This window comes from Poecilia formosa, unplaced genomic scaffold (assembly GCF_000485575.1).
Source record: "Poecilia formosa unplaced genomic scaffold, Poecilia_formosa-5.1.2 Scaffold149, whole genome shotgun sequence".
Taxonomy (NCBI): domain Eukaryota; kingdom Metazoa; phylum Chordata; class Actinopteri; order Cyprinodontiformes; family Poeciliidae; genus Poecilia; species Poecilia formosa.
Window position 1 is genome coordinate 1,185,133 of NW_006800088.1, and position 27,744 is coordinate 1,212,876.

Consider the following 27,744-nt stretch of genomic DNA (forward strand, 5'->3'; position numbering starts at 1 on the left):
CAAACAGTAAAAACATCTGTCAGGTAAATAACTGTCAAAGATCTTGTAAGATTTGGGTGGAAGGAGAGAAAAACTAAGATGCTCTGAGAGATGACGATGAGGTGAAAGATAAGGAAAAAGATACAACTGGCTCTGGCTGTGCTGACATAAGCGAGCAAGTTTCTAAAGATACCGTCTTATTAATATTTGATGAGCTCCAGAGCACTTCCCCCGAGCCAGCCTGGCAGTTCAGAAACATATTGCTGACCGGGATGTGAGGAAAAGAGGCAGCTGTAAAGAAAGAAAAACGATTCATGTCCAGTACGATGCGGGGTGAAATGACACACACAGCACATGTGAATACGTGATCTTGTTGAAAGCCTGAATATATCTGAGACTGTCTGTATATCGATCCAGATAAAAATAACTCTGGTTTTCTAAAGACCGATCATTAAATCTGGACCAGATTAACATCAAAGCTAATATATTGAACTAATACATAACTAAATGCTTTTTTTTTTTAAAATTGGAATCAAGCTTAAAAAAAAAAACACCAAACAGCAAGTAAAGAGGTTTAAGATACAGCTGAATCTCATTTAAAGGTTTGTCACCTTCGTTAATATTCATCGGAAAGTGCAGAAATCTGCACTGTTTTACATTTGTCTTGACTCAAAATATGATTTATGCACCGATATTAAAACGACATTTGAACAACAACCATTACTCATGTCTCTTAACATCATCATTCATATTCCCTTGAACAACGTTTGGTGATGCCCTGCAGCACACCAAAGCTCAGGGCTCATAGATAAAAGCTTGAGAGCTCAACGTGCTTATTGACTGTATAAAATGCCTCTTGTGGGCTGCGGTGGACGTACAAAGGCTTTCAGGAGGAATGAATTGATCAGCACACAGAATAAAGAAAAGAAACCCATGCATATGGATGCAAGAGGGCTGCGAAAGGTAACGTCTCTAAATCCATCAGACGTCAAAGTCTAAAAGGTAAATACAGAACAGAAACATTTCTTAAAGACGACAGCATTCAGTCAGTTTTAAACAAACACAGAGGGACTGATAAGGCCATATATAGAGGGCACTGAAATCAAGTTACTGCTTCTAAAAGCAAATCGACATTTTACTGAGTTTAATTTTTCACACACTGCTTCTGTATTCTGTTTTAATCTTATCGGTACAGACCAATTTTAAGACTTACGATGACCAGACGACGTTCATCGTGTCCTTATATGTAAATAAAAAGAAAAGCATTTAGTTGTACAAAAGTTATATAGCAAAGATATCTTGACATTAAAAGTTACATGCAAATAAGCTATTTGGTCAAGACTTTTCTACGGTAAACAATATTCTTAAACTCATCCAAAATTTTATTCTCAGCTAAATTTATTTTTTTTTCCTGCCTACATCAGCAGCAATCAGTTCTCACTTTGGCTAAGCTTTGGGTTTTTTTCTCTCTCTCTCTCAAAATCTCCCACACACCAGCAGGGAACAGAAAATATCTGAGTTCAGACAATTAAAAAATAAACAAACACGAACGCACAGCCTGCAGCAGCACAGGGAGAATGTTTTTAAAGTTTGCTTCGTCGTTAGGAACATGAACTTTATCATGCTGAATGAGGTTTTGGATGTCTGGATTTGTAAAGACCGTGAACGCCTCAATATCTGTAGCGTTAAAGTCTAAAACAGGCAAACGAACGGTTCTGAACAACAGTCTGGACTGAACAGGAAGGGAGCATTTCTTTGAGGGAAAAACCTAATTCCTATGACAGGCTTGTCTCCTCTGAACCCAAGCGGTCAGTGTGTTTGTGCTTTTGAGGACATGACTATGCCTGCTGGAATGACAATGCAACTCTGTCCAACTCAGTCTGCGCATATGTGGCATCCTCACTCCTATCCTGCAGTTTTCCTGCAGCTAACCCTGTTTTATCTGTCTGGTTATGTAAGAGTGCGACTCTGTCAGGCCCAGCAGACACCCAGCAGCAGACAAACCTTTTCCAGGCTGACAGTGTCCCGACGTGCTCCCTTGGCTGGTGCAACACAGCCGAGCGACAAAGACTCAAATGACCTTTTCCGAACAGAGGCCACGTCAGGACAGGGGGACTTTTAGGGTGACCGTAAATCTGAACGGCAAACACCAGACGTATTTCACCGGAATAAGCTCACAAGAACTTCTCTCAAAGTATCAGAACTTAGATTAACAAAATATTCAGCCATTAACTCTCAAACCAGACCTGCTAATTATACAATTTATCTACGGGTCCACAGACAATTAAGAGTCACAGCCACTTGGCACTGTAAGTACACACCACTCATCTTCCTACCTTCCATCTTCCAGCTCATGTAAATTTCCTCTATTTTATCAAACAGTGAAATTTGACTCTTTTCATTGTTGTGGACAGAGAATGTGATACCTCAGTCCTATTGTTTTAGCAGGTGGATAATAATGGGTGTTGCTTTACAATTTATATGTGGAACACCTTTGTGTGTTGATTGAATATTTAATCAAGAATAGATCATATTTCAAAATATTCTTTCAGGCTTACTGCTCTGTAGTAAATGCACAGCAAGTACTGCAAGATAAATGACGTTGAAATGTTGCACAACAAAATATTATCCTACCCGCAGCAAGAAAAGACCAGCCCTCCCGGGGAATGAACATGTCTCGAGGATGAATCGTCACAACCTCCTCCTCCTTTCCTGTGAAGATCAAACAACCATCGGCTAATGAGAGTCACACCAGCAAACCGAACGCTACATGAAACATATAGAGTCTAGCACTAACATCGAATAACTTCTTGCAAGGTTAGCTTTATAAGCAACATAACAGCACATGCATTTACAGCTGTTATTGTTTATCAGTCCAAGAAAGACGGAAGACATTTTACCATTAAAAACACTGTTTAAATTGGTTAACTTGGTCTAATCTCGAACCATAATTAAGCAAACTGCGTGTGCTGTTGCAACCACATACACCACTAGAGAGCTGCTGACATCAAAAACATGGCCACACATACACATACACACACACAGGTGTAAACATGTGCAACTGGAACTGTACGAAACTGTTGTGATCGCTGTCTGAACCTCTCCTTCTAGAGATAGCGGATAGAGAAAGAAGAAGGGATGAAAGCAGTGGAGGACTGATGACGGCGTGCCGTGAGAATCAGAGTCAGAGAGGTGCTGAGGTCGGGCTTAGAGCGGCAACATGTCAGTGTCTGTCCTTCAGCAGGTCAAGTCAGCAGATGGACGGACATATTCTGTTGTTCCACGCACCGGCCAATTTCTGTTCTCTTGTTTTTCATTTGCGCTGAGGTTTTATTCATACGACATCCTCCGCATAACAGGAGTTAATAGAAACTAATTAACACGGTGCTTAATTAGAAGCAGCTCATCTGTCAAGCAGATTCAGACTGGCTATTGATAGACTGAAAATTTCAGCTACATCATCATATTGTAAGTCATTTAAAACATATGTTTGTTGTAAAACGTGTCAAATAAGTCAGGCTCCATAATGATATATGCAGAGTTTTAAAGAAAAGTTAATTGCCATAGCAGAATCTCAACTGAACCGGTTTCTACAGTTCTCTAAGAGTGAATTATATTTTGTTAGTAGTGGTTAAAAGATGCACACTGTTCCTCATCCAGCCCATCTAGCAGCTGGGTGAGTAGCTATTTCCTGACTCAGATCACATCTACTTCACTTTAAGCCTGAAGTACGCAACTTTTATAAAAATATGTTTGCTTGTTTTTACACATATTTGTTAAAACTGTGACTATGTCCTGACATCATGCAGATAATCTGTAGAAAAGAAATCAGACTCCTTTACCTTATTCATTTGGTCTTACTGCCATCTGCAGAAACAACCAATCAGAGCCAGGGGGAGGGTCTTAGAACTGTCAATAATGCTCGTGTATGCACTGCTGATACCCTCCCACTTGCTCTGCAGTACAACTCCCTACAGTAGAGCCTGTCATGAAAAGGCTCAACATTTCTATCCCCTAAAAATATCTGCAGTTTTCTAGATACCATAAATGTAGTTCATTATGTATTAGCCATTACTTCTGAATGTGAGACATACAATCAACTAGATAATTACATATATTAGATATGGTAAATCAGCCTATTACCAAACAAAAGATAAGATAATGAGAAAATGATTCGAGGCTAAGAGTGATCATCCTAGCCTCATGGATATTCTGGGCTTCTTTTTTGTTATATTTGGTGCTGAGTCATCTGATTACCTAAGCCTGCAATTTTAGACAATTACTGTACGCAGCTGAGTGGTTTTAAAACTTCCAATGAGTAAATCGAAGGCCACACTGGAGGGAGACAGAGAAGTGTGGGACGCCGTTGAGAGTTTTTAGCAGAGGACCCTGTAGACTGCGGCTGTAGACTTTTATTATCCTCATAAACCCTCTTTTCTGGCTCCCTGCTCGTCAGTTTCTGCACACCTCAGGAGATTGCTGCCTTGCCCACACACAGCCACACGCCTCAACATTTATCACACCCTCATCCTCTGAAATGTGTGCTCGGGATGTTCCTCTGTGTATGTGTGTGTGTGAATAGGAATGACAGTGCCTTACCTTGAATGTTCTGCTTCTGGCTGATTTGAAGCGGCTGCCTTGGCAAGGCTTGGAAGTTCTAGTTAAGACGAGAAAAACACTTTATCAGTCAAACAGAGGTAACAGGTCTGAGCGCATTTTTATTAAGATACCTTATTCTGCAGTTAAAACTAATCTGGCTCTACATGAGAATGAAAGGGTCAGCTGCATAGAACTGCAGACATCCTCATTAAGCTCTATTAACACAGTAAGGAAACAATTAAATTTATTAGAAGGATTGAGTGTGAATAAAGACGGGTGTTATATCACTTTACCAACAGTCTGACATCCACTGAGAATAAATGTTTCCTGTTTGAAAGCAGTTCGGATAACCAAAAACATTTCTACTTGCTAAATTTATTACTTTTTAGAGTGAGTTAAATCTATTATTTGGACCATTTTGTCTGGAGGAAAGAAGTTGGCTAATAATTATGTCCATCCTGATATTAGGTGCTAAAAGTATCAACTACTGTTTGCAGACAACACTGGCAGTGCAGCATCTTCAGATCCAACCTATTAAAATCCCAACTTTAAATAATAATCAACGTACTTCCTTCTTCCTTTACATTTTGTTTGGCCCAGTCTTCTTACTCACTATAGCTTTAGGTACTAAAATTTACCCATTTTGGTAAATGATGAAGAAGCTTTGTGAAGTTGGTTAAATGTCCACAGTTACTTTTTCAGGTTTATTCTGGCACGCCCCACATTTCGAAAAGCCCTGGCGTGGACTCAGATCTGAAGTCAATTTAGACAATTTTACATTAATTAAACGCCACAAACTTTGAAGCAAAGTCAAGTGTCTCCTTTGGTTCGTGTCTTTTGTTTGTCTGCATGCTTTGACACAAATTCATTTACAACAATCTAATCCAATCTACTCGTATTCTTCTGTACAGTCAAGAGGTAACGTAACTCCATTTATAAGCAAGAGGTCACTCAAAGGTTGATCAGCTCTCACACGCGGACAAATTTCAGAGTACACCGGCTTAAATGGAGATTAGAACAACCAATAGAGGAAAAGGGTACAATAATTACATAAAGCTATTTCTTTAAATGTGCCTGGACCCAACAAGCAATCTGAGTTCTTGCTCAAACATTCAACACCTTCTGCAGGATTTCTTCTAAACAGAAGGATAAAGAACGAAAACGATAAAGCTTCTGTTGCACAGAAATGTTCAAGCATACCCCCAGTTTGATGTACTGCAGAAAAAGAACTAGTTCAAACTCAGCACTTTCATTTCAATCCCTGTTAATCCCATTTTATCCACCCTTTCAAATAACCCCCGACNCCCATTTTATCCACCCTTTCAAATAACCACCCACGCACACACACGCACACACACACACACACACACACGGAGAGCAAGAGAATGGGGATATAAAGGGATGTTAGGATGCTTAGGGTCACTTTCAAAGATGGGAAGGACATCTAAACCTGTGTGAACACACCCGAGCAGACTCATGATAGATTAGTATAGATTAGGAAACCTGAAAAGGGAAAAAAAAAAAAAGTGTTATAGGCACAGAGACCACATAGGTAAAAGCAAAACCTATGTGCTTTTCTCTTCATGGTGTAAATCTACCTCTTCAGTCTGAATATATAGTGAGAGCAAAGGCCTCAAAAATGTGTGAGATCCAGAAGAAGAAACATGTCCTTGTTTCCGCTACCTATTCATTATTTACTAGACGGGGCAGAAAGAGTGCGTGCCAATAAAGACAACAGAGAAGTAGGATGTGGAAAGACTGGGCATCAAATACCCTGTGAAACACAAAAGAAACAAACACACTCACACACATTCAGGCTCTGTGGTCTTTTAGTTGAAAGGGTCTGGAGGTTTGTGAGCGTTGGGCTGTATGGATTTTCAGTCCTGTGATGTAACAAGTGATTCAGTATGTAAGAAATAACTTCTCCACTTGTGCTGCACAGCGACATGAACGTATAAATCAATGGGAATACACTCACACTACATCCAAGATGGAAACCAGAGTAAATTACCTGCAAGGCAGTCAACTCAGACATTCAGTTCTCCAGGATGAAAGCTTCTATGTTTGGCTGAACTCGTTTGATTATGGCAAGGCAAGATGACGTGAGTGGTCTGCGTTTTGGTTCGTTACGCACCTTACGGTCTCAAATGCAAAGTGCGATCTGAATATCAGACGGCAAAGGTGCAAACACAAACAAAAATGCATAGAGATCGGAAGTTCAAATAAAGTAGAAGGAAGACGAGATGAAGAAGAAATCAAAGACACAATAATAAGAAGCACAATCAAACAATCCAAATGTAGACTACAGTATATGTAGACAGAAAAAGAAGACATTTAAAATGAACATAAAAGGTAAGTTTGCTCAGCAGACACAAGATAAGTGTGGGATTTATATCAAACTGCTGGTGAAATATAAATCTCTCACACTCTATATATTATATATATACACTGAATATATATATATATATATATATATATATATATATATATATATATATATATATATATATATATATATGTATGTGTGTGTGTGTGTGTGTGTGTTTTGTCCATAAATATAACCAATCCAGTCAATGCAGAAATGTCCAAGGTCACAGACATCAACACTGATTAGAACTACATATAGACATGGACTAATTTACTGGCACCTCTGGTAAAGATGTGTAAAAAAGTCTTCACACAAATTCTTCATTTAAAGAAGCAGCACACTCGCAAAGGGGAAAATTAAGAAAAACTTTTAGATTGAGTACATTTACTGAGAGAAGAAAAAAAAAAAGGAAATGCTTGTTTGTTTTTTTACAAACTCACCAGTGGAAAAAGATATTATTAATACTCTTAATAAACTATTTAAAATAAATTGAGCTAAAGCATTGCTTCTAATTTAGACTTTATGCTACTAAGTAATCTAATTAGCAATCCACAACTTTCTGTTTCGCTGGGGTAAATATGGCATTAGATGAAGGCTCACGGCTTTTTGTCCTCTAAGCTGTTCAAGGGCCTGGATTTATCTTGTTACTATGCAGAGTAAACAGGATAGTAGGGAAGGTAAAAAATATCTGCAAAGCCCGCTGAAGAAAAGGGCATCTTGGGGTCATCAGATCTCCATAGCAACTATTTGACACTATCTACACGGCAACTGGTTGCTTAAGAGCACAATGGCTGGAAAAGCATTTTTCAGTCTGATCAAATGTAATTGTCTTATTGGTATTTTAACTTGTGTATTTTGTTAAATTGAGATTAAGATTGAGTTTTCAACAGCAAACAACGCAGGAGGATGCGGTTTGAAACAGAATAAATATGTGAGAGAGCAGTCATAACCACAGTGAGGCAAAGGGGAGGTTATGTCATGCTGTGAAGTACCAGGGCATGTTTTGTTTTTTTTTTGTTTTTTTTTAATTGCTACAGAAATGGTTCATCAGACGCCAAAGTAAAATTTTAGCCATGGCTCGGCTTAATGAAAAAAGAAAACAGCGTAAATAAAAAATATGCTTATCATTTATTTTCTTCATTCTCACGCTTTTGTGTGATTCTGTGTGAAGAAATCATTCCATATCTTTCCACTTAGGGTGCAATGTACACTAAATTACTTCACCACAACAAACATATCTGCAGAAATGCACAAACATTTCAACATTTTTAACACACCCCGAGCTAGAAGACACAACCTCACATTATTTACGCATTCAATGCTCTCATTTTCCCTCCAGTTACATCAGTGTCTCAGATGTATGGCATTAACATCTGTATACTTGTTGAAAGCATTACCCTCTGCTCCACAGAAACATCAGAAACAACACTTCATTAGCCTGTTGGAAAGATGCACTCGAACACATGGTGCTCTGTTAAGTGTCTGAGCTATGATTGCCAAACACAATGGTGTAAGTTGTTGCCTCGTGTGTGTGCGTGTGTGGTGAAATAGCCTCTTAATCATGGAGATGTGTTTGGTGTTTTGTATGTTGCCTTTCCACCTCTGGCAGTAATCAGTACCTTTTCACAGGTTTTCAACAACCAATGTTTTTGCACATGTTATTCCTTCTTTTCCCCTTATAACAGCTCACAATGGTCTAATGACGCAGCAACTGGCTTCCCCAAAAAGCCAAACTAATGATGCATCATTTCAAACCATCTGCTTGCGCTGACAAAGTGAAGAACAGCGATTTTGAATCTGCTCTGGCTGGAATATTCATGGCAGCTTGGGGAAATTGGAGTCATTTGCAGGTAGAAGGCAAATAAAGAAACAACAGGTGATATTGTCCCTGTGCTAATGAGTGTGCAAATTAGCCATAATGAGACGCTCAACTGAATCACAAAGTGCTCGGTTATTCTCTGTTCAATGAGCATTTTGCTCAAGATTTCTCCAAAGTTGATCTAGTTTGTTATTATTTATGTGTTTTTTGTATCATCCACAGACAAAACAATTTGTTCAAAAAGACGAGTTTTGCTTTTGCTCATTTACAACTTGATTTTGAATGTATGTTATTTAATAAAACACAAGTATAATCTAAGTATTATATGTTATCAGGAAGAATTCTAACATACAAGACATACTGCATTTAAAAAAAACATTCATGTGCTATGAAATATTTTGCATTTTGCCACGCTGCAGCCACAAGCTTCAAAGCATCTTTTTGGAATTTTAGATGCATACTTGTTTGCATTCCCAAACAATTATACACTCAAGAATTGATAGGTTAAGATTAATGCATTAGTGGATTTTGTAATGACTACACTCGATCTGTGACCACAAACTGAGTAATAAATAGGGTTACAATAAATTTGCCCCTGCATCAACATGAATATATATGTGACATAAATCAGGTCCGCAGTGAGACTGAGATGGATTCTCAGAAGTGCATTTTCCTGCTAAACAGATGGAGTTAACTGAATCCCTGAGCTGGTGTGGTGTAATTCAATCTACACAGCGCCACTTAAATAACTCATCACACAGTATGCACACAAACAAGTATGCACGCACGAATTAGCAACACCAACACACACCACACCCACTAAAATCCATCTGCTCAACCCACAGAATGACTTCTGGTCTTCAGGCGCTGTAGTTAAAATGAGAGGTTCATTAAAAGGAAGCTTGTGGGTTTTTTTTTTATCAACACATACTTCTGTCGACTTGTCAAAATGAGCTTCTGTAAAATACTGAACCCTAATAGAATATAGAACATCCCCGTGTATTAAATGAAGTTTGCTATTTGCATATATTATTGGAGGTCTTGTTCAGATGAGACATTGACAAAAATGTGCCCGTCGGTTGGAACCCAGCGTTCTGATGCTAAAAATTAGCATCAACGCTAAAGTAAGCTACAATGTAATCAATAGCACATGGATAGTCACAAGCATTTGAGTAACATGGAATTACTCCATTCAGTATGTTAAAAATAGTGTATAACCGAAATTAGCCAAAATGCTAAAGTTAGCCAAAAAGCTGCCAGTGGCATGTGGGGCATCAGTAACATGTTGTCTTACATTGACTTTCTCCATTCCGTGTGCTAAACATAGCTAATAAAAAATTGAAAAATATAAAAACCTTACTTTAGAAAAAGGCTACTGCTAATCCACTACCAGAAGTGCGCTCATTTTCTATTAGTGGATAAGCAACTGCTAACAACAAACATTGTTATTGTTCAAAAAACAAAAGATTTCTTCTACTCTTTTGAAATACCACTTATCTTATACTAACTAATCAAGAATTGTGCATTTGGTGAATTTGGACGTAAGGTGAAAATGTTTGTTCTTTTTTGTTATTTGTGGTAAATATAAAACAAGACATTCAACACAAAAGTAAAAATTTGATTTATACTTCGTGGCAGTTCGTTAGCAGAAAAAAAGCGCTCGTCTCTTAAGACCAAATTAATAAGTAATTTACAAACAAGAGGTTTTTTTTATTAAAAACTGTTTTGAAATACTGATTATTTGCTTAGACACAAAAAATTTACATTTGGGTAATTTTGCAAAAGTAAAAATCAGATGTTTACTTTGTGGCACTTGGTTGCCAGAATCCTGCTCGTCTCTTAGCAACAGCTAACAACAACAAATATTGTTATTGTTCAAAGACATAGGGTTTCTTCTGCTCTTTTGAAAAACTACTTATCTTGTGCTACTGAAGAATTGTGCATTTGGTGAATTTGGTAGGATAGTGAAAATATTTGTTGTTCTTTTTTGTTATTTGCGGTAAATATAAAACAAGACATTCAACACAAAAGTAAAAATCAGATTTATACTTCGTGGCAGTTTGTTAGCAGAAAAAACGCCTCGTCTCTTGAGACCAAATTAATAAGTAATTTATAAACAAGAGTTTTTTGTTTATTAAAAACTGTTTTGAAATACTGATTATTTGCTTAGACATAAGAAATTTACATTTGGGTAATTTTGCAAAAGTAAAAATCTGATGTTTACTTTGTGGCACTTGGTTGCCAGAATCCTGCTCGTCTCTTAGCAACAGCTAACAACAACAAATATTGTTATTGTTCAAAGACGTAGGGTTTCTTCTGCTCTTTTGAAAAACTACTTATCTTGTGCTACTGAAGAATTGTGCATTTGGTGAATTTGGTAGAATAGAGAAAATGCTTGTTGTTTTTTTCTGTCGTTGGTTGTAAATATAAAGCAGACATTCAACTCAAAAGTAAAAATTTGATTTATACTTCGTGGCAGTTCGTTAGCAGAAAAAAACCCTCGTCTCTTAAGACCAAATTAATAAGTAATTATCAAACAAGAGTTTTTTTTTTTTAAATTTTGTAAAATTTACCAACAAGATGTTTACTTTGTGGCACTTCGCTACCAGAAAACTTGCTCATCTCTTAGCAACTGATTAACAACAAATATTGTTATTGTTCAAAAAAACATAAGATTTCTTCTGTTCTTTTGAAGACCAATTAAGCTAATCACTTTTTTTCCCAGAAGGTAGGAAAAACCGGAGCACCCATAGAAAACCTATGCATTTAGTTAAAAAGTGTGTCCATTTAAAGAGTGTCTCCAACAGTTAGTGAGGAAGAGACAAAGGTAAATTTAAAAGAAATCAATTGGCCTAATCACTTTTTTTCCTGAATGTCAGAAAAACCGGAGTACCCAGAGAAAACCTATGCATTTAGTTAAAAAGAAAGGAGGTCCAGATTTCCCTCTCTCTAGCCACATGGTCCACTAGTTCCCAGATCAGATGAGAAACATAGTCCCTCCATCGTGTCCTGGGTCTTCCCCCTTGGCCCTCTCCTGGTGGGACGTGCCTGAAAACGTACCTCATAATATGTTCTTGTCTTTAACCTCTGATGAGGGAACTTGACCGTTCTCTTCTACTGTGGCACTCCCACCAGGTTGGCCGCTATTTTTTCTCCGCTCAAATTCCCTGAGTAAAAGCTTCCTGACAGCCGGAGTGCAAGGCAGTCTCTGTTCTTCCCTATGTAATGCTATGGCAGGCCCCAATAATAGATGGCTTCCATGCTTTGCAAGGCATTTCAATGCTCTCCTATGCATTTCTATGGCAGGCCCCAATAATATAATATTTTGGTAATTTTAACTGGCCTCACACAGGAAAGGTAAAGAAAGTTATGTTTCTTGTACAGTGTCAATCTGTCACAGATTTCCACTTGTTTATCCTACAGCACCAATAATGCTCTAACATTCAGATATGAAACAGAGCAGCAGGTCAAAAACTGTTTCACTGTTTTAGTAAAACAAAAGGGGAGAGAATTGTGCAAATTTGTCAAAGATAAAAAAAAACCTAAAATGAAACAGTGGAATCCTTCTTAAACGACTGAGGGCAAGAATATTGAGCTTGTGACAGAAAATTAGCAGAAGGAGGAAGTTCAATCTAATTAGGTAACGTGTTTGTCTTCTTCGGATTCAAAGAATGAATAGGAGAAGGAAAAGGCAAAGAACTCCACAGAAAGTTATACAAATAATCATACAGCAGAAGAGACAGGCAAAGTTTTCGACTGCTAAAGAAACATATACTGAACCACCAAAATAGCAGACAAGAGATTAACATGTTAAAGGAAATGAAAAAGAAGTGCATATCACCAGCAGATATCGCCACCACTGTGAATCTCACAGACTGCATGGCATTTTCCATTTTTTAGATCAAAACATGAGCTAGCTCTGCGCAGACCTACTTCTTTCTCTGTTCAGCACAACAGATTTCTCACAGTGCTGCTTTTATGTCTCTTCTTCTTTTACTGCAGACTGGGATTACCTCGACTATATTCATAACAGATGAAAGTCACATCCCGTTTCAACTCTCCTCATTTTCATATTAGCATCTGAACTACATCTGTGAGTTGGGACTGGCTGCACATCCTCTCTTTTTTAGTTTAACTCTTAAATTAACAGATTTTTTTTTCTGTTTTCCAAATAAAAACTAAAAACAATAAGCAGTTCTTCCTACTGCTTAGTGCTTTATTGAATTATACATACAAGGCTTTATGTTTATTCACAGTTGTGGTAGTTTCACATAGTATTTGTAGTAATTTAAAAACTACTACTCTATTTGAACCTTTTGTAATAATCAAATTAAGATCTAACAAGATCTTCTTAATCTTTCAAGAAAGACAGATCCTAGCATCCAATAATTCTCTACAAATTTTTCTTTTCACCTGCAAATGGTTTCTGTGTTAACACTTTCTGACTCAGGATTACGAAATAATTTTGTTCTTTAATTTAAAGGGATTGAACAAAAGAACATCACACGCTTTATACTTTGAGCTGCAAGTTGATCACTTTCAATTTGCCTCCTGTGAGTACAGAGTGCAGAAAAGGGACTTTCAGCTGCTTCCATTCACACCTACAGTAAATGTCCTGCTTCGTTCCCTATAAAGTAAGCTACTCTGTGACAGTTGCTGAGAGAAATGGAAATGATGGTCACACCTAAGAGCATCAGAGTTGCAGTATTGGTTATAGCAGAAAAATTACATGTCCTTAAACATTACAAGAATTGTATTATTATTTTTTATTTTTTTTAAGTTTTGCCATAAGCCAGTATAGCCATATTTATCAGTGTGGTGACAGACTGGATTTGCCACAAACAGCTTTTAAATCCCTGGATAGGGTGCCATTGTTTTAGGTCTCCAAGTTACTGCCGTCATCGAACATTTTTCCTGCCTCCCACTTTCTTAGTGGGCAAATTGTCATAAATATTTGCTCTATAAACTCACATTTAAGCTAACTACTTTACTATCATTACATTCTTTCTGAGTGTCCTCTAGTCTTAAGCACTGATGCTCCATTCTGAACTGCCATTTTCTTTCTTTTGTTCTTTTTCTCATATTGCCGCCCTTTTTACCTTGAATTGAATGCAACTACCAGGGGCTCTGAACTTAAAATAAAAACAAAAACAAGTAAAAAAAAAAAAAAGAAAAAAGAAAAAAAAGAAAAAGAAAAGAGTCTTTAATTGAATCTGGTCACAGATAATTTAGCTGCACAACTGTTCTATTTTATTATAGAATCAATTAGAAATCAAACCCCAACCCTCACGCCCCATGATCAAACCGACTTGCTCATATCAACACAGGTACACATAAATTACAGCACGCAAGCATTTAAGCAAACAACCTTAATGTGATGATCAATCAATTCCCATATTTGCGTTTGAGGAGAGATGAATCAGAGCGTTGTTGCACCCCAGCTCACCACCAGCCACATCAATCATTTACTAGAAGCACAATCAATTCACTCTACACCTCCTTTGCTCACGACTCGCAAAGGGAGATTGGACAAGTCCAATAGCTTCGCACAGAAATAGATGTGTATTTCATTCAGATGAGAGCTAAAATACAAAGTGAAGGAACTAATGGACCCTGACACACGGGGAATGTAGAAATGAGCTATCGATCGTCACATACCAGGCAGGAGTGGTCAGGCTTTATAGTGGAAGTAGAAAAGCTGTAGGGCCCGTGTCTGAGTCGTCTCTTGATATTCAGTACTGTGATAAAATATTGAGCGCCTACTTTTCTTAGTATTTTGTATCTCAGATGCTGGACTTTCCTTGCAATATCTTTAAAGTGGTTTAGAGTAACTCTTCTCTAAGCTGTTTGGAGATTTTTCAAAGTCCTACTTTTTTTGTTCTTTTTTCATTTCTTGCAATGCACTGTTTTCAGAGTATTTTGCTCTCATATGGGAAAGGCCGGTTTAAAAGGAATACAAAGCCAATCTTTTTGGTGCTGGTGTGAGGGGTTTTTGTGCCGATCACTGAAAACTGTTTGAAACTGGCAAAAATTGCAAAGATGTTTAAATAGGCTTGAAATTAATTAGTTTTTTATGGTAGCAGAGTAATTTAATGGGTAAATGAAAAGAAAAAGTCATCATTTACTAATTAAATTTCCCAGAGACTCTGATAATCTTAAACTTTTTAACTTAAATAGTTTAATTGTTAGGGATCCCAATAATTAAGGCACAGATGTTATGGTAAATATGGTAAACATTTTTTTCCCGCAGTGAATAAATTCAGTAAAAGATATAAAGCAAGGACCTTAAAATGTTCTGTGAGATTATGGTACTGCAACCAAAGCCGAATGTATTTTCAGGCTTTCTGCACATCTCTTCACGGATTACTAACATTTCTGGAGGGCTCTGCATGCAAATTTCTAAAATAATTTAGGAGGGTTGAGGGAGTAGGCAAGGTAAAGGAAAAGTCACCAACGCTGGAAATATTTTTCAAACTATTTAAAATTGTCACTTCTTTGAAGTATGTACAAGTCTGTGTCTGCTCAAAGAATAATAATGAATTTTTCAACAGCACTGTTTCCCTGACTCCATAAAAAAGCATTTTAATGCAACACTGTTAGTCTGAATTATTCCCTTTCTGAAACACACACACACATTTATGGTTTTAAAACTTTCTGTTCTTGTCTGCATCACAGACACAGCTCACTGAAACCCTCAGCTTGTTATTGCTTATAGAAGCAAAAAACGTAAACTTCTGTCACCATATTTTGAACTGATTATTCAATTAAAAAACAAAAATGGACGTTCAGAAACAAAATCTGAAAAGTTATTAAAAGCAGACAACAAAATTACATTTCCAGCGTACAAAATATTCCCTGCTTTATTTACATAATTGTTCAACAGTAACGATTTTCTTCTGTTATAAAAAAATCAAAGACTTCAAGTAAACTTCATATTATTTAAATTCACAAAGTTTTATTTCGCCCTCATATTATTCTAATTGCAACATATATTTAAGCCTTTTAATGTCTTAATATTAAGATATTTTCTTGTATATTCTGCAGGATCTTATAACTGCAATGCAAGAACTGCTGGCTGAGGTTCAGCACCATGGAAAGCTCCACTCAGTCGGACGACAACACATGAAGACAGAGACGAATCCTAAGAGACGCCATGTTTGCTGTACTTACAGGGTGTTTGGCTGATATTCTCCCGGTCACAGCACTCGTCTGGTGCCACGTAGAGGAAATGTAGTTCTGATGTGTTCAAACGGACACAAACATACACAAAATTAAGGTGATACTAATCAAATCAAACAGGAAGACGTCTGATCCAGAACTGTTCCATGTAGCTTATTGCTTTCCAGTTGAAACTGAGAAGAACAGCTGAAGCCACCGTCAGTTTGTGGATTAGTGTGTTTTTGGCCATCGACCATGCCCAGTTTGAACAATTTGGAAATTGTAGATCCAGTTAGACAAAGAAGGAGAACTTCTAGCATAATAATGATCAAGTCTGCCGTTAAACACTTCAACGTTTTAGTACATAAATTGAAGAAAAGAAAAGATAATATTTGGACAAGACGCCTTGTCAAAAGACACATTATATATTTTGAGTAGTTTTGTTTGTTTCCACTTTCATTTCTTTCTAATTCCAGTTTAGGTTTGCCACTGCATGAAGCCATACATGTAACGGTCTGTGATTTGTATGCATCTCATTCTATGTTTTGTTTTTTTTTCTGTCCTGGGATTGCTGCCTGCTCTGGCTAAAAGACCACCAAATGAATCACTTTCACCATCAGCCAAACAGACAGCCTTTGCAGGTTCGACAACAGATTTGACAAACAAAATCTGTCGCTCCCATATGTGAGGTTTGACTGAGGCCCATGTGAAGCGACAGTCAGATGAAGAACTTTCCTGACAAATTAATACAACACTGGCAGGGAAAAGAGTGTGACAGCTTTGGGGAACTATCTCAGACATGGTGTTTCATTGCTTTGCTATTACAAATTGTCAGTGATAGAGTTCGTTCCAGTTTATTGAAGGAGGAGTTTGAAATTGTTTTATTGTTTTAGTGAAACTTAATTCGGGATGTGCACCCCATCTAACTTCAGGTCTATTTCTAAAATCTCCTTTCTTTCTAAGGTTTCTGTTAAAATGGCTTTTATAAAGGTGCAGACGTTTCTTGAGTGGGGAAGTGTTACTGAAAGGTTTCAGTCTGGCTTCAAAAACTACCACAGCACTGAAACTGTCCATTTTAAATTATTTTTTTCCATAATTTAATTTAACAGCTCACTCCATAAACTCAATAATTGTGGTGCTTTTAGACTTAGATGATGCTTTTGGCACCTGATGGCACAGCTGGAACACTGTGGGGCATTATAGGAACTGTTCTCGTTGAATTTGTCTAATTTTATTTATAAGAGCTTCTCAGCTCACACAGTCACATGTTTCAGAAGCTGCACCAGTTATATTCGGAGTTCCTCACAGCTCTATCCAAGGCCCTGTTTGTTTTAAATTATATATGTTTCATTCGAATAAATTCCTTCCCTTTGTTTGCCAATAATACCCCAATACACCAAAGCAATTTGGTACATTTGGGGGGGTTTTTTCAACAGTGATCATTCTAATTTTTTTCAACCTTCATTCAATTGCCTTAATATTAAAAAGTTGACAAATTTAAAGTTTATCGATTTTTGCATGTTTTTATATTCATACATTTAGATTATTGCAACCATGGTATGTGCTGCTGCACCACTGATTACAGGAACACGAGCATATAGATTCTTGAGTTGGCCTCACTCCACTTCATGTTTATAGGACTTTATAGCTGATTTTTAAGGTTCTTCCTGTTACGGTCACTGACCTCTAGGGGCTCTCTTCATGAGAGAGCTCTCTTGTTTTGTGTTCCAGTTTTACCTGGCTGCCACAGGTGGGAAGTGTTGGGGCTTGTCAGCCACCCTATAAAAAGCAGCAAGCTGCAGATGCCAGGCCCCTTCTTTTGTTGTCCTGGGCCTTGACCTGTGTGGGAACTGACTGTGTGTGGAAACTGAACTGAGTTTGCTGTGAGCATCTTTGTGATCAATTGTCCAAGACGTGTTTTTGTTCGGAGGTGGAAGCTGGTAGGGGTTCTCTGCCATTTTTTTTTTTTGTGAACTGTTTTCTCCTGTTTTTTGGTTAGTAAGGGAGTTTAGGTTTTGTATTTTCCTTTAGTTCTTTTTTAGAAAGTGGTTGTTTTATTTTATAGTTATAAGGGGTGTTTTGTTTATTATTTTGGCCTTGGAGACCCTGAAACATTAAGCTCCCCTGTGTTTTTTTTTTATGTCTCCTGCAGTTGTTGTTTTATCAGGATTGTAAAATAAATTATACTTTTGTTACTCATCAACTGTTCGGATTACTTTTTCGTTTTATGTTTAAGCCCAGTGCCAGAATTTACTTTAGGGATTTTAGGGTGGGGTTGTAACACTTCCAGACAACATCTTATTTCACGGATCAGTTAAAACATGTTACAGTAACGTAAACATTGAGGGGAAATAACAAATTGCGTTTAGAAGTCTCTAGGTCCAAACAGGGAAGCAGAGGTAGCTGCTCCTTCTCGGGTTGCTGCTTCTAAATTATGCAGGAATTTAGCAATCCATAAAAAATGCTGGCCCTTAGCTTTAGACTCCAACAGAGCATTACATCGTAATTTTATCACTCTATTTTATTATGTTCTACAGAAGGAATTTACCACTGTGCTATGTTAGTTTTAATTGTATTTGTATTACCTTCAGTGTTTTATTTTACTGTTCTTATGAGCTTATTTTTTACTGCTCTTGGTTTCTATTGCATCTTGTTATGCAGCCATTTAGGGAAACTTTGTTTATAAAGTGCTGTAGATAAAGCTGACATAGAGATAAATGCTATGAGACAAGTCGACAGCATTACAGTTACCACATCATTATAACGATGGAGGCCTAATCCTTTAAAAGTTAGGAAAGATTTTTCAAGTAATATTCAAATACAAGCATTGGAACTTCCAAAAAGTTAAGATTTATTCCTTCTTTCTTTTTTGCATAAAAGTGAGCAAATAACTTTGCAATTGTTTTTTTTTCATAGCCATATTTGTTGTGACATTGAACAGTTTTGCCACATGAAACCAGCGGTTGCCTCACCTTGCTCTTCATGCACGACAAAATCCCATCAACAAACGTGGACTTGATCTTGTGGACCTGGAGGAAACAATGCAAGAACCTGTTAGGAACAACCAAAACAAAAATGCTCCACTGCTGCACAGTTTATGCATTCACTTTGTTTAAGAAATGAGATAGGGTCAGGTGGATCCTCTGACAGAGTTGGGTAAGTAAAATATCAATACTACTAATTCAAAATTTGAAAAGAATGGGCACTACTGTAAAGTTTATTAACACAGCAGACCTGTCGGTACTCCAGGATGATTTTTGGCAGAGGATGAAGGTCCTGGAGCTGTAGCAACTGCAACAAGAATCTCATAATTATTGAACTTCAAAAGTAGTTTTTGTCGTGAATCTGCTTGTGTTTCTGGTTTTACGTATCACTTTTTTTGCTCTAATTCTATGTATTGAAGTCCTGTAACTATAGGAGATATTTTATAAATAACTGTGCTGGAGTGATTTATACTGTATATTTTAGATGTTCGCTATCTTTGCTCTTTATGATGCATGTGCATGAAAATATGTATTCATATAGCAATAATAAGTTAGCCTAAGGTTTCATGAATTAGCAAAGACATGCAGTTTAAACTGACATTACTGTGTGTGTTTGTGTGTTTCCTGTACCGCTGCCTCTGATGTTGACTGTTGTTGTTTGTTGACGGTCTTGGGAAGCTTCTTGTTCTCGCAGCGCTCCTGCAAGCGCAGCTTCTCAAACAGTACCTTCAAACATTGCGTATTGAAAGTAAAATACACATACAAGACACAGCTCACAGAAAAGTCGTGCAGATTTTAACTCTACCCTTTTGATGTTTTTTTTTAGGACCTTACGCTAATGAATCAGTTTGCAAAGCTTTCTGCAAACTGAAGTCCAATTTTAACTTACTGTTCGTAGCTGAGCGCTGCTGGTCACCAAGAATATTTCCCCAGCTGCTTTGTGGGCCTCTTGCTCCAGCTGCTTCATTTTAGTCTGCCAGAAACATAAACATTTTTAGTGAAAAGAAAACGCGCACACACACACAAAAAAAATCAATGCATAATTTTGTTTTAGCTGAAAAGTTTTGTTTAATCATTCCATGAATATAAAGGTTTTTGTACATTTTTCTCTGATATAGGCTCACCTACAGAGCCACAATTTTAAGTTTTACAAGATGTAGGAAATCCATTTCATCTGACCAGGAACTGAACCCTAAGGTAAAATTTAGGAGAATATTTCACAGAAATATATTTATTTACTTATTTAATATGAACTCAAACAGCTGGATTTAAAGTTGTTTAAATATTATTCCTCAACATATTGTGTGGCGGTTACAGACAGCAGCTTTTTGCTTAAGCTCTTCAAAGGCACAAAATAGACCAGAAAAAGTATAAAAAGCAAAAGGGATGACCACATGAGAAACAAGACAGCACAGAGAAAATAACAGATTTGAGTGTTAAAGGAAGTGGGGCACTGTCAGGGAACATAATGTGTTGGGACCTATTTTTAAGAAAAAAGTGAGAGGAATCATCTGAACAAAGCAGACAAAAAGTATAAGAATGAAAGACAATCTCCACACACATATCAAATGCCATTTGAAGCAATAAAACTGAAAAAGAGACGGGTAAGAAAGGACAACAAGCAGGAAGAGCAGATAAGAGGATGGATGGTTCCATCTTTTAGAGAACAGGAAATGGTCTAAAAATCTAAACATTTTTATATCAAACTTTGTCTTTCCACATATTTTCAAACATAGAAAAAACTAAGAGTTAATACCAAACTTTTCCAGATTCTGTAAGAACCCTGGGGGTTGACAAACAAAGGATGCAAACATGGAGAAATGCAGAGGCTAACAATGAAAGGGCAAAATGAGGCTAGCTGGCAAACATCCACCCAAACTCCAGAAACTGGACTTTTTCTCTCCGTCTCTCTCGTTGCCTGCAGCAGGTTCCAGACTGCCTCATCAATATTAGATGCTAGCCCTTTAGATATTACAGGCTTGGAGGAGATATGTGTGCCAACCGTGAATCACTGCTTTTATGTTCTGTCAAAATGCAGAGTTTTTTCCCCTTTTGATCCTGATCAACTAGAAATTAAAAGGATCTACACTGTGATCTGAACAGCTCAGTCAAAAAGCGAAGGGCTCTTTCAGTGACACCCGTCTTGCTGAATTTTAGTGATGCTGTCTTGCAAAACAAAACACCAGGTGAGCATGTCTGCGAGACACGCCCTGACAGAACAGAGACTTGATGTTCAGACAGGTGAACCTGACAGCTCAGACAGAAAACCCAAAACGACAGTGTGGGGACACACCTGACTGCATTCACCGTTACTGAATACTGTAAAGAGACAAGCGAACACTCAGCTGGGAACTTCTGTGTCTCTGCCAGTGTGTGTGTGCGATGTTCTTTCATGCAACACAGCCTCTTAAAAGAGAAAGAAAATCAGGACCATCGAGTCTATTTATAGTCCTAGTAGCCAAGATACCAAGACTGTCTCCACAACAACTCCCCTGCTGGTGCTTCCAACAGATGTGAATGAGTTTAAGGGCATATGTTTGATTCTGCGCCTGAAAAAAAAAAAAAAAAGTCTGCAGGGATCTGAATCTACAACATCAATCAGTGTCTTTTTCAGACTGTGATAAATTGCATATAGTCTCCAGACTTCATTTTTATTTCTGAGGAATAAAACAATCCCAGAAGACGTTCACCTCCAACAGAAGAAGGAAAGCCAAAAATGTATTCCTTCCCTTTGTCAGATTTAACATTTTTCCACTTTGCACTCCGGAGGTCTCACTGTTTAACCTTCCTTTGATGCCTGCTATCTCCCACACTGTGCTTCTGTAGCCAAAACTTCACCCAGAATGATGCAGCAAAAAAAACAAACACATTTAAAGGGCAATAATCATCAAAGGTCATAAACTAAACAGAGAAAATCTTAAAAGCATAAATCATACATAACCCACAACCACAACTGTTCTTTAAAGCAGATTCATCATTTTGATGCTCCCTACATACGTAACATTAGGTGGCATAGTAAACTCAGGAAGAATCGCATTGTTTTGTCTCTTAAGTAGCGATTCTAGCTAGCTTGAGTCACACAACACCTCTGACATGTAACTTTGTCAACAACAACAATATATTTAATGCCACTTGGACTGACAAATATTAATTTCACCCTCACTTTCAAATTCAAAACCACTGTTCTAAAGAGTGTGTGGCAGGCTTTCATTTTTTTTAAACATCGTTAAACAAATTGATTTCAACTTATAAGCTTTCTTTTCCCAGTGTTGGAGCCAAATGGTTGACAGATTGTTTTCTAGTGTAACCACAGCTTAAAAAGGTATACTTTTTAAAATTGCTGCCATTGAGTGGAAAATATTTGTTTATACTACACTGATCTGTTCCAGTGTTGTTGTGGGATACTGCTAAAATCTCCTGTGAAACATTTCAAAGATTGAATCCACTTTACCCCAAGCAGGTCTGAAGTTCTCTTAAGTGCTCCTTTGTCCACATAGATGCAGTGGCTTTCCATGACTGAAATGCAATACACATGTTCTGACACTCAAGACTTGAAAATAAGAGTAATAATTAGACAATAAGGCTATCTACTGGTAATAACAGTCTCATAATCTTATATAAAATCTTACTAATATGGGGATTAAAACAAAAAAAGTCATAAAAATGTATCTTAAATCAAGATTTTGTTGCTTTTTCAGAAACTAACAATAGTGTTTACCAGCAAGAACAGTGATCATTCTCAGCTCTATTTCTGAGTAGAGTTCCCACAAGCCATGGCTCTGAAAATTCAATCAGTCAGGCAGGTTAATAGTGTCATTTCACACGTAGTTAATTAAAGCCGTGTGTACAACCAACCTGTAGTTTAGAGCATAAAGCCAGATGAAGGTCAAAGAGCCAATAGAGACTTGAGATGATCTGAGAGGCCTAAACAAAAGAGAGCAGACAGGTGAATAGAGGAAGATAGCAGAGAAGAGAAACAGTATTACTCAACATTATGATGTTTTTGTGAATTTACATCCGCAAAAACACCATGTAATGGTATGGAAATTAAAAGAGCAACACCCACTTTAATTAACGCAACACTCATTTAAAACTACATTTCATTAACCAACCAAGATTAGACTGTTGCGCTTGTGTTGCTCTGAAGAGCAGAAGGGCAAAAGGGGAACACATTCTGCAATTTAAGTATACATAAAAACACTTTAAAAAGCACAACGTAATGTTGCCTACACTTTTTAGCTGACGTTTATGTTAAAACATTAAAAATAAAAAAACAAATTGGATTAGAAACAAAGGCAGAAAGGAGGGCCACATATAATGTTTTCTCTATCCGTGTTAAAATGGTTTTATCCTAGGTGTTTATTAGTTTGGTAAAGAGGCCATTATGTCTGTGTGTCGCTGCCTTAATTACTCTCTATTTCAATCAAGCTCTGGGATAATTAAACCTAAACTGAAAATGCATCCAAACATCCCCAAAATGTTTCATGAGGTTGTTCTTTAAAATTCAGATTCTACACTCTGGGTTCAGTAAACTCAACAAACTTACTAAAACATTCATCTTTTGTGTTTGTTGTACCTCTATAAATGAAATCTCTGTCGTTCTAGGACCTCTGCAATGCTCTGATACATTTAAGTTTTTATGTTCGTCTTTTTCCCAGCCAGATGATCCATAATTAACAGTAAAGAATGGAGTCAGTATGTTTTTCAGGTTAGCTAATGTCACTTTGACCTTCAGATCCCTCATAAATCCAAAAAGTTAGATTTATCTTGATCCAAATGTTCCACTTTAAGACAAGTGCAGTACACATTTTAGTGAGAAGTACTGTCTCTGAATGGAAACATAGCATAAACAAGATCCTCTGACAGTTCCAGAAGTACAGTGCAGTGACTTTCAACCACTTGCTGTGCTCAGAAGCTAATTAAGTGACATTTGGCTAACCTTGTCAGGACTCAGGGAAGGTGTTGCACGTGGCTTTTTGCAGTGTTTATTAAGCAGGTCTTTGAAGCAGGAGGAGGGATCAGAGGGATCCAGCAGCCACCCTGAAACCTGTGGATCTTGGATCTGACAACCTGCCACTGCAAACAGTAAAAATGAAAGCACAAAGAAAAGAACATCACACGGCGTAGGCCAATATGAAAAGAGATTGGTAGAATTAACTGAATAGGCCTCGTCTAGAAAGGGTTGGCTAAGTGTTTGGAGAACTATTACAGAAACAGCCTGAGTTTGTTCCATTCAAAGGAAGCAAAATGTATTATGCAGCCACAATATGTGATGTCATTTAATTTACATTGAAAGAACCAATGTTATGTTGGACAAAAATAATTGAAGTAAAATGATTATAAATAAATAGGAAAATAAAAAAATAGGAAATAAAATAGGAAACTACCAAGGAAAACAAAAGACAAATAAATAAAGAGTCACTTCATCTGTCTGCTATAATGTAAGCAGCTGTTTGTATTTGTTTAAACTCCAACTAGTCATCCTCCTATAGCTCAAATCTCTCTGTAGGAGGACAAGATGTGCTCCTTATAAGGTGCGCTCAGAAGTAAATATATGTCACTTAAAAGCTGATGTTAATTTTTTCTGAAAATTCTTCCAAACATCATCATAAACTTTAACAAGCCTATACGTGTGAAGATACACAACGATCCCTGAAGGCAGCTGAAGCTGAAAACGAACGCACAAGTTGTGGTGTGAGAAGAGTGTGAAGATGCGTCATCTCAAGAGCTATACCTCGTTTCCAGCTTAGATCCTGTTTGTATACCAGCAGAACTGTACGAAGAAAATCCTTGGCTTTGTAGCAAACCACCAGTTTAGACCTTGACAGCACACATAGTATCATATCTCTGTGGCACACAATTATAAAGACACTTTTAGGACTTCATCGTGTTTATGAAAGATGCAAACTAATCGAGATTTACAGCGAAGCTGTTTGTCGTACAAAGGCTTCTCTCATACATACAGACAGACAGACAGACCTGGTAAAAGTCTGCTGAGTGTGCTGAAGTTGCTGTTGTGCCCACGGAGGGTTGTGCTCTAGTTTTAAGTAGACCAGGCTGTCATTCGGCCCCAGTGACCAACAAGGTGTGGCGCAGCAAAGATCATTCTTCATCAGCACAAGGAGGCCGCACACTGCTGGGGCGAGCTTCTATGTCAGGAATCAGAAAAGAGCATGTCAAACAGAACAGCAGGCATGTGTCAAAAAGGCTTTAAAACAAATTATTGTACTGGTAAGACCAGGTGTTTAACTTTTAAAAACAAGTAATAAACACATTTCTGGGATTTTACTGAGTTTCTAGTTGGAGAAATGAACAGAATAGTCCCTCTCCCTGAAGTTGGAACTTAAAGGTGGAAATCCAGTTTGACTGCCTTTTTATTTATGAATTTGCCTTATCCATTTGTTAAAAGAAATCCTTAAGTTGACACGTAACTGTGATGACTAAAGTTACAAAATGCAGAGAAATGCATTGTATTAACAGCAGTTACTCTGACTGCTTTAATACATTGACTCATGTTGAATTTAACCAAATAGAGCAAAAACCTCAAGCCAATTATATGTAACGCTAATGTTCAGGACCAGTGACCTACCTTGCAATCTCAGCGTACAGGCCACTAGAGTCCACTCACCTGTTCATGGTCTAACTGGGTTGCTCCATCCTGAAACATCATGGTTAGCACCACCGCCTCCGCCTGCCCAGCCTGCTGCAGCATCTCCACTCTCTCCTCTGGGTTCAGCCTCCCAGAATCCTTTATTCTGCCATCAGATGTCAGGCTTGTAGGTTGTAAGCCAGCTTTGGAGTGAGCTTGTAGCTCACTAGTCGTAACCACGTCATGAAAACCTTTTAGACCAACGATGGCTGGATCAATCCTCAATTTGGCCAACCTGTGTTTGCATAGTTTTGCAAAGAGCTTCTGTTTGGGCCCAATCGTTCCCATTTCATTGGAGGACTTTTCCAGTTTGCTCTGACTAATGGGCCCAGTTTGCTCCAGAACATGCGATTGTTTAGGGATTTTAAACCTAACATCCGTCTTCGGAGTGATTTTAACCTGCTGTTCTTCTGATGATGTTGGGCATCCAGAAATGGATGGTTGAAGTCTGATTTTCTTCACCTTGCCGACGCCTCCTTCCACCACTGTCTGTGGTGAGGAATGAGGCAGTTCCCACTTTGGAGGGCAACTTTTTTTGTGGCTCTTGAGGGATAGATTTACACATTGATGCTGGAAAACCTCACATCTTCTTTTTTGGGGAAAGGATGGAGGATGATGCGAGTGAATCCCAGAAGTCTGTTGTTTTGTGTATAGTTCTTTGTCAAGTGATGTTGTATTCGTGATCAAGTCCTGGGGCAAGGAGGAGTTTTGTGACCTTTCCGGGATCAGGACCACGTCTGATTTTCTCTTGGTCTTCACCAAAGATGAGCAGAAAACAGTAAAAGAAAGCAAAGCACAAAAAAAACAAAAAACAGAATGAGTGTTTATGAAGATCTTATATGTTGCACAAAGAATATCCACAAAGAATGAAGAATAAAGACACTTTATAGATGAACATATAGTACTTTGCAAAAATATGAAAACCATTGGAACCTGTTCACATTTTATTAAGTCCACAAATGTTAATATCTTTGATGCACAAAAACAGCACATTATGGTGAAATGGGAGTAAATTGTTCATGCCTTTCAATAATTTTTAACAAGTAATCACAAAAAAAAAGCATATTTGCATTCATCCTGAAATAGATAAAATGCAGTGTCATCCATTGTCTTCAGATGTTACCTAACTAAGGAAGGGTAAAAAAAAAAATGAATGTGGGACTCAGCCCTCAGCACTGCTTCCCAGACTGAAAGTCAGACAGCGTAGATGTTGTTCGTCTGAGAAGTCTGCCTGAAGCTGGGACAGGGTCACAAGGTCACCTTCATACACAACACCAAACCCCATCTGTTCCCACTTTTTTTTTTTCAGGAAAAGTTTGCTTTTCCTGTTTTGTTAGTTAAATTACATGATTCAATATTGTGATTGTTGCAGTAGTAAGGAGTTAATTACAGAAGCTTCCTGATAATAAATTACAATTAATTATTCGTATAAAGTCTCTAAAATTCTCCAAGAGACATAAAAGAGATGTGATGACTTTCGGAGAATATAATGAGCAAGTGGATGAAGGTGCAAAATTCTGTACGGTTGTCAGCAAAAGTGTTCGGTGGACAGGCATTCCTGTGAATCAGCTCCCTGAGGAGAATCTTCCTGATTTCCCTGTAAACACAGCCCGTTTTCCTGCTGACAAAGTCATGAACCTCCCCCGGGTGCTGTGCTACAGGATATAGATAGAAAACCAAGGCAGGCCATGGCCCGTAGCCGAGCGCCAGGCGAACGAAGCTGTGAGAGAGTGAATGAGAAGAGAGGGAGAGAACATCCTCTGCTGCTTGTACCAATACAGTATCGCCTTGCACCTCTTTCTGTAATCTCCTTCCTCCCTCCATCTTTTCCACCCACTCCCACGTCTTTGATCCACCGATTTATCTGTAGAGCCACATAAGCCCCACCCTTTTATAAGGACTTTGTAGTCCTTATCACAAAGGACAACAGCACCAAATAACGTTGGGGCAGCTTTTCAAGAACTTTTGGTGAACTTTTACAGCTTAGCAAAGAGCCTTCAGTTGTCTGTGTGCTGAAACACTTCCTCTACTTCCCAATTTCATGCTAGACAGATTAATTTGTCAGTGTGTGAAGACACAGAGACCTAATCCCCTGCTGAAAGCAGCGATTAAAATTTAAGGACTTCTTGGATGCCTGCAGTAACAGTAACAAGTGTCTCCAGAACATGGATTAAGAGGCAGAGGTAGT

General features: G+C 37.8%; 1 protein-coding gene across 2 annotated transcripts in view; it reads right to left on the reverse strand.

Annotated features, from left to right (window-relative positions):
- The window catches only part of poln (polymerase (DNA directed) nu), a 51,081-nt gene that overhangs the window by 13,221 nt on the left and 10,116 nt on the right, over positions 1 to 27,744 (reverse strand). For both annotated transcript variants that reach the window (XM_016677180.1, XM_016677181.1), the window contains exons 7-20: positions 25,536 to 26,309; positions 24,887 to 25,056; positions 24,642 to 24,754; positions 23,847 to 23,983; positions 22,763 to 22,831; positions 22,626 to 22,686; positions 22,359 to 22,423; positions 19,797 to 19,880; positions 19,538 to 19,633; positions 19,158 to 19,214; positions 18,896 to 18,952; positions 15,936 to 16,001; positions 4,579 to 4,636; positions 2,614 to 2,691 (exon numbers count right to left, since the gene is read on the reverse strand). In XM_016677180.1, coding sequence (XP_016532666.1) covers positions 2,614 to 2,691; positions 4,579 to 4,636; positions 15,936 to 16,001; positions 18,896 to 18,952; positions 19,158 to 19,214; positions 19,538 to 19,633; positions 19,797 to 19,880; positions 22,359 to 22,423; positions 22,626 to 22,686; positions 22,763 to 22,831; positions 23,847 to 23,983; positions 24,642 to 24,754; positions 24,887 to 25,056; positions 25,536 to 26,309 — 1,885 coding nt within the window. The remainder of the gene's footprint in view (positions 1 to 2,613; positions 2,692 to 4,578; positions 4,637 to 15,935; positions 16,002 to 18,895; positions 18,953 to 19,157; positions 19,215 to 19,537; positions 19,634 to 19,796; positions 19,881 to 22,358; positions 22,424 to 22,625; positions 22,687 to 22,762; positions 22,832 to 23,846; positions 23,984 to 24,641; positions 24,755 to 24,886; positions 25,057 to 25,535; positions 26,310 to 27,744) is intronic.